Below are 13,065 nucleotides of genomic sequence, written 5' to 3'. Positions count from 1 at the left end.
ATAATTATATATAATAAAAATAATAAAAATAATAAAATAATATAATATAATAATATAATAAAAATAAGAATTAAAAACTAATTTTATGTTATGTTATTCACTTATTAAATCTGAATTTAATATTTTTTCAGTATTAAAAAATAATAAAAATAATTATACAATTTTTTTGTTCCATTTCTTCATAATGAATATAACAATATGCAAATTATAAAAGTTATTCATTTTTCTGATAAATCTTAGAAATTGACTAACCTCTCGTATATCATCATAGATATCTTTGAGGTCATCCTCGAGAAGTCGGTACGGGTCAATTTGATCCGAATCATATAAGGATCCGGGCAACTGTGTTTGCATAGAGCTCATCATCCTTGCGACGTTCGTTCTGCTATCTCCTGTGCTCGTTCTACTCTGCATGGAAAAAGAAAAATTCATTAATGGAATAAACGTATTCGATAAAAAAAGTTTGATTGTAATTTGAAAATCTTAACATAAATTTCATATTTCAATTATTTAATATTGTTAATGATAAGGGATTTTAATTACATTAAATATTACAATAATTACATTGAAAATATTTATACAAAATATATTATATATATTATTATGTTTAAAATTATTATATTTTATAACGATAATAATATTAAATTTTCTGATTAAAAAATGAAGAATTTTAGTGACCGGATAACATTATTAAAAAAATAAACAAATTTCTTATGAAATATATTTTTTGTTCTAAATATGTAAAAGAAATAATGAAGTATCCAAACAATCGTAAAATTATTAAATATATTTTAAATTTAAATTATTTTGGATATTTCTATCTTTTATTATTATTTAAATATATTTGTAATTAATTTATTAAAATTGAAATATATTATAAAGAATTGTATATTGACTTATAATACAGTAAGATTACATTTTTATGCAAAAATAAATAAATAAATAAATAAATATCCTAAATTATAAAATTATTGTTAATATTTTATAATAATTTTTAACTATATAACATTTTTTTTATTTTTTTACTTATCAATTTTGAATAAAATATATTTTTGTATAACCACAAATGTAATAAAAATAAAATAAAATAAAGTAAATTATATTATTCCAGTAATCAAAAAATTCCATAACAATGAAAATATGTAATTTTGTTAATAAAGTTCTATTAGTTCTATTAATATATTAAATCAGTGAGAATATAATACAATCAATAGAATATAACATAAAACAAATCGTATCAATTATAATAACTCAATATGCTTGTAATTATAGAATGTTGACATAGTGATCGTTGTGAATAAAATATCTAAAGCAGTAAGGCAAGTAGCAGAATTAATTTATTTTATGAATGTATGAACACATTGCATGATAATATTGTAATAGATAGCATGAGCATGTTATTTAGTCTGATCATATATCGTTATTTATTACTCTGTGTATTACGATGTATATATTATTGACTTTACTACTTGAGATTGGATATTTGTCTAAATTTTTCTATTAATAGTATGAAAAATATAATTATAATTCTTCTAAATATTTTAAACAGAAAATTAATAATAGAAAATCATTTTTGTATAATTAATTATCCAATATTTTCTTGTTCAAAGAATTATTAAATAAAAATTTTTAGTAATTATAAAGAAATATATCTCAATTTAAACGATCTTGAATGATGTCTTTTCAATTTTTTTATAAATATAATCGCTGTTTATTTTTTAAAATATCATAATATTTTTCAAAATATTAACAAAAATATTATTGCTAGCAAAAATAAATAATGAAATTTAAAACGTTTTGAATTAATTCGAATCTGATATATATAAATATTAGAAATTAAATATATCAAAATTATTATTAAAATATTTTGTTTCAATATTATTGAAATATTAATTATTATTAATATATCTATATTTGTTATATAAAAATAATAATCAGTTTTAAAAGAGTATTTTCATTATTCATTAAAAATAAAACATAATTTAAATTATAATATATATAACAAAAAAAAGAATAATAGAATATTCTTTAATTATTATAAATCCAATCTAATCAAAATTAAATCATCAAAGAAAACATTATTTAAATCAATTAATGCACTTTAATGCACTTAAGTCAAATACTTAAATAATATTCAATATTGAATATTATTAATTATAAAAATGATAAAAATATTTTTTTAATATTATAAATTTTTATAATATGAATTTTTACAACGCGCCAAAGATATTGTCACTATTGTTTTTATATTATTCTTCGATTCTTCATATAACATATATATTTTTTTTTAAAATCAATAATGTATATATTTTTTTTATTTATTTTTTTACAAAACTATTGTATTTGTTAAATCATTTTTTAATAAAAAGAAAATAAAACATAAATATTTGACATATGTAATTATTTCGAATATATTTCTTTATATTATTCATGTTATAACGAAAATTCTGATATAACACAATGCGTAATATATTAACTGCATTATAATATTATACAACGAAAATTTACTTATATATGAAACTAAAACTACAACAATTTTAAATATAAAGAAATGTTGTTTGCGACAATATTTAATATATTTTAAAATTATTGGAATCTGTGAGATATGTTTTTTGTAAATAATTATCAAACTTTCATATACATAAAGGTACTAGAAATTTAAATTGTTTTAAATCATCATTGTATTATATTATGATCAGTATTATTATATTTATTATTATTAATTCGATTGAGTTTATATATGTAAAGATGCGATTCATATCTTATATATTTATATAAATTGGGTATTACGCGATCACTGTTTCTATTTTGTTTTGTCTATTTCCCTTTTTGAACCACCATGAGACGCGATATAGCAAACAAAGGCATTGACCACATCTATATAATATATTTATTTCTATTTTTTTTATTAAATATATTCTTTCTTACTGTATATTTATTATTTTTATCAAATCATTTCACAATCTATTCCCTAATAAACTCATTTTTACTAATTTTTTGTCTTTATTCTAAATTATTAAATCGGAATATCATAGAAAACAAAAAATATTAGATTTGCTAACATAGTAAAATTAGATTTCGCTATAATTATTTTCAATTTTCAGTACAATTCTCTCAAAATATATGTTTTACTGATCAACACAATTAATGATTATATTAGTATCTCTAACTTAATTGATATATATAATAATTGATCTTGTGAATCTTTCAAAATCACAATCGGCTGACTTTGCATATGGTATGCTAACTAAATTTTAATATCAATTCAAAATTCAAATCAAGGAAAAATTAAATTGAATCAAATTCATTTAACTATGTTTAATAGAGCTTATTATACAAGATAGATTTTAATGCGAATATACAAGATTAAGGTTATTCTGAATTATTTTATTGAAAAGATTCCATGCAAGTTTAAATATGTTCGAAACGAATATCGATTATGTTCTATAAATTTGAAAATGTTCGAAGCGAATGTTCCAAGACTATTCTAAATGTTTTAAAATGAATCTATATAGGTTTTCATGAATCTATTATATTCTACTATATTCTATGTGTTCTGATAAGTATTGATTACATTCCAATATATAAATTATATTTATTCATTCAGAATTCGGGTCTTCTTTGAAATTGTAAGGAAGTTAGAAGTGGGACCCGAGAGAGTAAACTCATCTCTTAGGAAATGATCAATCCCGAGTTATTTTTTTCCATGTGCGATATATCTGGAAATAGGAGAAAAAGTTTCTTTAGTGGACAATAAGACAACGAGTTTTCCGCTAAACTTAGGTTCCTAGAATTATTAATAGTAATTACCAGGGTTTATGATTCTCAGGGCAATGATTAAAAATATAGTGACATATTGCTAGTTTATAAATTAGGAAACTTTCCAACTTTCTAAGTGCTTAAGGTTAAATTTCTAAAAACTAAAAAATTTTAAGAAATATATTTAATATATATCAGATATATATCACGAAGCCACCCATTTGGCCTAACATATTACACTTACTTTAAAATAAAACTAAAGAAAAAATAAATATTTTATTTATTTACAAAAATCAAATTGCATAGCATAGCATTTTCCAGTGATTTAAATATTAAATGAAATAATATTTTTTAAATAATATTAATTTATTAATATATATTTATAATATTAGAATATTAGAATAATATTTATAATATATCTCAAATTTTAAGGAAAGAGAAAATTTTAAGAAATAAAATCTTCAAATTATTGAAGTTTCATTTTTTTGTCGAAATTTTTTAACAAATAAAAATTACAATGCAGCGACTTTGTAAAAAACATAATATTTTTTTTAATTACTAAAATTTAAAAGAAACATTATTTTCTTCGAAACAACTTTAACACTATTTTAAAATTATTTTAAAAAAATAGTAATATTTAATAGTCTAATTAAGAAATAGTCTAATTAAATCTATTAATAAATTATGATACATAATTACTTCGAATTATGCAATCACTGCTGATAAAAATTTATTTTTAAATAATTAATTGTGAAGATAAACTATTTTGAATTTGAATATATATGACACATAATTTGAATTAAAGTTTATATTTCGATTTGTAAAAATTTTCACAACATAGCATAGCATAGCATAGCACAGTATTAAAAATATGAATAAAATTAGATTTTTATAGTTTTCGAATTAAAATATTTACAACAATTGTTATGTCTATGGTTTAATTTTTCGCACAATAAATACACTATTAAACAAGAATAATCAATTTTCATAATTAATTTTAATTATTTTGTTTCAATTAAAAATCTAAGACATTTGTTTTTTTTAATTTTAAAAATAATTTTTTATATTTATGATGGTCGATTTCTTTAAAACTTTTTTATGAATTTTATTAAAATAACTTTATAAAATAATACCAAATAAAGAACTTCAAAAATAAGATATTTTTGCTTCTTACTAAATAAAATATATTATATCCATAAAATATGCTTAAATTATTGGAAAATATTTAATTTAAAAATGAATTTAATAATACTCCACTAATTAAAATTTTAGATTTACTTTTATTATCGTATCATATAGAAAATTTTTCATAATATATTATTATACTTGTAATTATTATAATTTTCATGAAAAAGTCCTTCAACAAAATAATTTTGTAAGCAGAGAATAATTTACAATAACTAGTTTATAAACTTTCTCTTTATTTTTATTTAATATCAAAAGAAATTTTATTAATGATAAAAATGTTAAACTATATCTTGAATATTATATATATTTGAAAAAAATTTAAATAAGTTATTAAAAATATTTATTTGAGGAAAATTTTAAAAATAATGTTATAAAATATAATATAAGCTTTTGAGTTACAAGTAACATTACAAATAACATATAAAAGTTTTAATTACAAAAAAATTTCAACTGTATTTATTTTAATGTATTTCAAATTTATAAATAATGAAAAAAGTTCCTCTCTTAATTGTTCCTTCTCCCCTCCCTCCAATCTTTAAAATTTACTCAATTCATGATCGATTTCAATATACTTCGAAAATATACGGAATATGTAATACATGTGTAATATATTGATTGTAATTGTTATTTGCGAGATCTGTCGTTCCTGCTGTTTACGTTTCATAGGTACGTAATGGGTTACAGTGACGACCACTTCTCCTTCCATTTCTTGTCACATTAGCGGCACAATGTGCCAGGACGACATTCTTTCGCTTGAACACCAATGACCACTTTCATCATCGGAACTCGATTCCGATTCTCTGCGATTTCTTAGTATTTACTCACCACGAACGACGATCACGCAGATGATATTTCCCTTCACGGGTACACATACAATATCTTTAGTTGGTTGAGGTCAAGCGAATTGGGCATGTCAGGATGCGAGTAAATGACATTAACGCTGTTTCACAAGTTCGCTTGCTTGGTGGTGGATCAATTGAGGTCATGGCATGCAAATAGTACTCGTGTTCGAGACATGTTAAATGCAGTATCTGTATAACTGCATTTAGAAAATTAATCGTCAGTTTTTAAATTGACTTAAATATTTATATACTTCCAATTTTCTTTCAGCTTAGTATTTTTTTTTAAGTTAAACTTTTAGATCATCTTTTAAATAATCTATTCTCTATTAATTCACTGGCGATCCAAAAATTACATTGGAAAAAAAAGATGATGGAGATAAAAAATATAGTATATTTTAAATATTATTCAAATATAATTTCAAATATAAATATATTAAATATTAAATATTTTGAAAATTAAGACCGATTGCCGCTTGATATATATATATATATATATATATATATATATATTAAAAGTTCAAAATCTCGCTCTTTATAATAATATATTTAAAATTATATTAAAATTATATTTAAAATTATATTAAAAATCATCGAAATCCAGCTTTTCTGCATTTTCACGTTTTCCATAAGTATATTTTATATATGTATTTTTATATAATATATTCTGCTAAAAAAAACAACAATATTTTAATTATAACAATAAAAGAGAGTGAATATAATATATAATAATATATAAAAAAAATGAATTTATAATTTTTTTCAGAAAAATTAAACGACGAATATAATTACAAATATGATTATAAATATAAATAAAACGATGAAAAATAAGTAGATAAAAACTAATAATATAAAATATATGCACGATCGAAGAACAAGAAAAATCGAAATATGATATATGTCGTTATGTGATTCGAAAAAAATTCTAATAATTAAAAAGGATACAATATTGAAGGATTGGTTTCTGATATCTTATAACACAGCTATAAACTTTGAATTATAACGACAACAGAAATTTGATTTATAGAAATAAACTTTGATTTATGAAGATTTGGCTACTATAAACTTTTACATAGATAAAAGATAATATTTTAACATATAGCAACTATATGTGAAATTAAAATAAGTTTTCTTTCGATATACAATTATATACGATATACACAGAACTATTATAAAGATTTTCTATATTATAAAATTTTTTCTTATTTTTAATAAAATTTTATGATGTATGTAATGTAAGCTTTAGCGAATTACATATGCAACAATTTTTTATAACATTATTTTAAGCAGACGAAATCAATGCTTAAAGATTCAATACTTTTTCATTATTAAATAAACTTTAAATATAACTTTGTAGTAGTATTACATAAAACAATATTTTAAATTATGAAATGTTTAGTTTTTAATACTCTATTATCCTATTATAAAATAAAATTGTGTTTAAAGTTTTTGCTAAAACTTTCAGAGGTTGATTTTTTCGACGGGATTTCTTTAGCAAAAAATTGCTCCATATATAATATACAAACAAACTTTCGATAAAATCAATAAAATTTCCAATTAAAGTGAATTTCTTTATAATATAGAATTAAAATTTTTTTATTACTGATTTTATATTTCCGCAAAAGAGTGAAAGAAAATGAATAAAATTGTAATTTTATAAAGATTTTCAACTTATAGAATTTTAATTCTAATTAACATCATTTAAAAAATTATTAATCAATTGTTATTTTTATTAGTATGATATTTAAAATTAAATAATTTTATTTAAAATTAATTTTTTCAATTAATATAGAGAAATAAAGTTAATTGAATATTTTACTGCATATTATAAAAACGCAATATATAAATATTTCACTTTATGTATGATCAATAATATGATTTAATTCAATTTATATATGTTTATGATTTTTCTTTTCTCTAGATAGTTTCACATAAATAATTTAATGAATTAATTAATGTTTTTTTCATATGTTACTAAAAATAATAAGTTTTTTGAAATAAAAAAAATGTTATTTTTAAATTTAGTTTAAAAAAGTTAAATAATAAGTTGAAAATATATAATAATATTCAATAATAATATTGGAGAGTATTTAAATAGTAGAGTATATATATAATATATAATATAGAGTATATAATAAAGAGTATTTAAATAGTAGAGATTTATAATAAAATAATATTCCGATAAAAAATAAAAATTATAAAATTATAGAGTGACTTTATTATAAAATTTATATTTTTAAAACATTATTTTATTTTTTATTATTATATCTTAATAATTTTTGATTACTTATTATCAACATCACATATCGATCGTTAAATGATAATTCTATTACATTTGTTCATAATAATTACTAATTTATTAAGTTTGAAAATAAAAATCGTGATCAATTATAACTTTCTTTTTATAAATAAAAAAATTTCCATTTATAATTCCAAATATTAATCTATATAAAAAAATAATTTGCACAAGCTTATAAAATATTAAATTATAAAATTCAATAGTTATATTACAAAATAAAATGAAATGAAAAAATCAAAATTATATAAATATTTTTTAATTTTTCACGAAATTAAATCGTAAAGATAGTTTTTAAAAAATTATTTTTTGAAGTGATAAAAAAGCTTTAATTTTATTTTTTTCTTCTAAAAGATGTTTTAAAAAATATATTTATTTATTTTCATAAAAAAAAATATATTTATTTTCATAAAAAGATACCAAATCTAATACAATTTTTTTCTTTCGAAATTTATTATATACAAAAAAATATAAAGAAACATTATTTGTTAAAAAAATTAGATTATAAATTATTAATAAAAATTATAATAGATATTGAATAAAAAATTATAAAATTAATAAAAAATAAAAATTTTCGGTATTAAAAATTTATGGAATTTTAAATTCAAACTTTATGATTTTTTAATTCAGCATAAACACCGAACATTACCGAAAAAAAAAAATCTTTATGTTATGTTTCATATTCTACTACTTATTACGTACACAAATCGAGAAAAATATCCAAGAAAATAAAAAAAATATTTACATCATAAAAAGTTACAACAAAATCCTTGTTCCACTGTCTAATGTTAAACAATTCTCTAACAATGTTAGATCATTCGTTACTGATAATTATATGCTTACTAAAATGCGGCCACTATAAAAATGAACTTTAAACAACACTTAACAACCTATTACAATTCTTATATATTTGAAACAATCGTGCCTCCTCACATTGGCAAATGATATTCATTTCACGGTTGCACACGCGACCCAGGTCAAATTAAAATGAAACGGCATGTGTTTATAGGAGGATATGCAACATTGAGCAATGACCGTGTTCGATGTGTGGCCATGCGTGTCATATGATTTCCATGCCACGGTACCTGTTTATTACATTCTTGGATAACTAGTTTTGTAGCAATAGACAAGTTCACTACCCCACTTTTACCTGTCTTTATGTTGCTTCATTATTCAAGGCTAGGATATAAGAAACTGACGCATTAAACAAAAGCATCGAAAAAGTAATGTAGTTGCTGAACTAGATTCTTCCATTTCTCTTATATATCATTTTTAAGTGGCTATGATGTTATACGTAATATATAGTTGTTTAATTCTTGTTTTCAGAAGTATCAATATGATCGTAAATAAATAAGAAACAAAAAATTGAATTAACAGAAATTGTTGGAAATTATTGAAAATTTTAAATCAGAATTAATCAATTATTTTAGTTTGAATTAAATAATTTGATATTCTTTATATATTATTTTATTTTTTGAAAAAAAATTGTTGTATCTACTATAAAAGAAATATAATTTAAAAAGTAATAAATTTTTCTCGAAAAAGTAAATTAATACTAGAAAAAAAAAATATTCTAAAAAAAGATTTTTTATTTTTTGAAATTGCAATTTTTAAAAAAAATTTTTGTATTATAAATTTATTCAACGAGTAATAAATTTTTTTTAAAAACTTAATTAATTCTAGAAATAAAAAGAATTTTCTAATTAATCATTAAATATTTTTTTAATATTATGATGAATTCTAATTATTAAATTTTCCAAAAAATAATCTTTTGTAATCTAAGTATTCATATTTTGCATTAAAGTATAATAAAATGTTTGCTATTGTTTTTACTCTAATTATAAATGAATTTTCCAAGCATACCATTAATGAAAATATAATATTATTTTATTATTAAAGAGATAAATAATATTTTAATTATAATAATAATTTTATTAATAATTGAATTATCATATTTATGAAAATGACAAATTTTAGATTTTTTATTTCTGTAATTTTAAAAAATATACAAATTCCTGGCAAAATTTTGATTTTTATTGACATATATACATATATAATATACATATATAATAAATAAATTAATAAATATAATAAATAAATTCTTTACATCAACAATATACTTTTTTATTCTTTATGTATAACATTGAATGTATTAAATTAAATAAAGATTATTAATCATTCAACTCGAAATAATGTCGAATGATCATAACTAAAAATTTTTTGATTAAAAATAAAAATCAATTAATTAAGCTATTTATAAAAACTGAATTTTTTTGAATATATTATAATTAATATATATTATAATAAAAATCAATTAATTAAGCTATTTATAAAAACTGAATTTTTTTGAATATATTATAATTATTATATATTATAATAAAAATCAATTAATTTTTAAGCTATTTATAGAAACTGAATTTTTTTGAATATATTATAATTAATATATATTATAATATATTATAATAATTATACATATATTATATATAATCTCAATACCAAAATTAAATATACATCATAAATTTTAATTTATTTTTCTAATTTCTTTTTATTTCATTAATAATAATGCAATTCAAAAATCAATGTAATTTGTAAATGTAAGAATTCAATTTTTCTGTATGTCTAAAATCTTTATTTTTTTAACTAAATTAACAAATAGTTTAACATAAAGAGTTAAATAAAATTTTATTTATACAATAAATTAGAATACAATAAATTTAGATTAAACTTTAAATCTGACAATTTTTACAATATTTAACTAATTTTTATAGTAAATTTATTTTTAAAATTATTTTTACTTATTTTTAAAATTATTTTATACAATTTATGAAAGAGATATCTATATTGATAAATATATCAAATAAATTTCTTCAATATATTGAAGAAAACAATTTCTCTGTAGAAACAAATGGCATAATAAAATAAGAGAGTATTTGAAAAATTTAAAAATTAATAAAAACCTATCTCCTTTCTAGAAATTATATTAATAAGTAAGTAAGTAAATAAGAAATAACGTAATAATTTAGAGAAATATTATATGTCTATTTAAATAAAATAATGCATAATTATTTGAAATAATATCTAACTTAAAAATAATATTTATATTATCTTATTTGATATTATTTTAATGATCATTTTTCAATATTTTTCAATAATTCATATTTCATTGAATATTAGCCAAATTAAATTATACATGTACAAATTTGGATATATTGATCAATAACTGAAAGTTGGAATCTGAACTTAAAAAATGTGAAAGTATGTGAACTATCTTCTATTTCACAATATCGTCTGATTCTTATTTATCAAGTTTAATATTAAATGAAAGGAATTTTAAAAATCAAAGAGATCATATTCTTTAAAGATCAGAAGATTTCATACACTATTACATATATAAAAACTTTTAAAGATATTATGATAATACTTAAAGATATTATGATAATACTGTATTATTTTATTTAATATATATAATAAAATATTTTAGATATATTAAGATATATTAAGAAAATTCGTATTTTAAAGCAATGTATTTTATTATTTTCCAAATCTTATTCATTATTATAAGAAATTTTCAATATGATAAAAATCTACTTTATTCTTTATACTTTATTTCTTTCTTTAATTTTTTTGTTTATATATATTTCTTGTGTAAATATATATATATTATAAAAATATATTTATAAAATTTTATACATAAAATGAAATACATGATAATTAAATAATGAAAGATTTTGTATAAAATAATATAATAATATAATAATTACATTAAAAAATTGTTTCAAAAAAATTCATCAATATATTATATATAAATATATAAATATATATTAATATATTAAATATAAATATATGAATATTCAATAGCATTGATAATATTATAATATTATATTAAGTTCAAGTTCTTGAGAAAAATCTTTGTACTTTTATTATTAATAATATTTCGTATCTTCCTTCTTTTGTATCTTTCTGAAGTTGATCTTACATTAAACAGGAATTAAATATATGTATATACATCAATACCATGATTATTAAGAATTAAAGTTAGTTTTCTGACTAACATTAAATATATTATTTATATTATCATTACATCTCTGTATACAATAATAAATAATGAAGTTCAGTAATTTTTTTTTAAAATAGATTTATATAAAATAATTTTGATATATTACAATGAACCGTAAATAATATTCACATAATTTATTCATAAATATATATGTGTAAATGATATTTTAAATATATAAAAATATTATAAAAATATATATTATAAAAAAATATTGTAATGAGATATAAATATTATAAGATATTATATATAATGTATAAAGATATCAAAATAAAAAAAAAAATAAAATAAAGTAGAGATATAAAGATAATTGAAGATGGATTTGCAAAAGATATCATTAATTTTTTGAATCATAATTATGTTTTTAATATGTTAATTCAAAGATTCTCAGTTAGATTAAATACATCTTCACACTAAATTTATATCTAAAATGTATAATAAATGTATAAATATATAATATAATATAATATAATATAATAATATAATAATACACATTTTATTCTACACATTAATTATATATTTTAATTATATTTTAATATATATTTATATTTTAATATATTTTAGCTGCATAAAAATCCAAACTGCACTTGTAAATATATTAAAGTAAAATGAATCTTTTATATCGATTCATATTTACAAATAGAATTGAATATATTGAATTTGATTTTATCACTAATCAAAAATGTTATTAAAATGTCAAGACTATTTACATAATCGGTTTCGTTCTTAAACTTATTATTCAGGCATTTCATTTCTTTTTCATATCCATCGAATAATTTTACAGCGAGCAATCATTAATATTTTACAAGTGACAGGTATTTTACAACTATTTACAACTATGTTTCTTAATTGCTCTCGTTCTAGATATGATTAGCTTATGACTCCTTTTCCCGTCAATTATTCGTTTCCTTGTCCTACAAACATGTCCG

General features: G+C 18.4%; 1 protein-coding gene across 1 annotated transcript in view; it reads right to left on the bottom strand.

Annotated features, from left to right (window-relative positions):
• Window positions 1–13,065, bottom strand: part of qless (decaprenyl diphosphate synthase subunit 1 qless) — a 178,125-nt gene that overhangs the window by 58,898 nt on the left and 106,162 nt on the right. Inside the window, exon 2 of the mRNA XM_003694297.4 lies at window positions 253–408. Within this exon, the coding sequence (XP_003694345.1) occupies window positions 253–408 (156 nt within the window). The remainder of the gene's footprint in view (window positions 1–252; window positions 409–13,065) is intronic.

The sequence above is a fragment of the Apis florea genome, unplaced genomic scaffold (assembly GCF_048593485.1).
Source record: "Apis florea isolate Af1SG1 unplaced genomic scaffold, ASM4859348v1 contig_1789_pilon, whole genome shotgun sequence".
Taxonomy (NCBI): domain Eukaryota; kingdom Metazoa; phylum Arthropoda; class Insecta; order Hymenoptera; family Apidae; genus Apis; species Apis florea.
The sequence above is the reverse complement of the archived record's forward strand: the minus strand, read 5'-3'. Positions and strand labels throughout refer to the sequence as shown.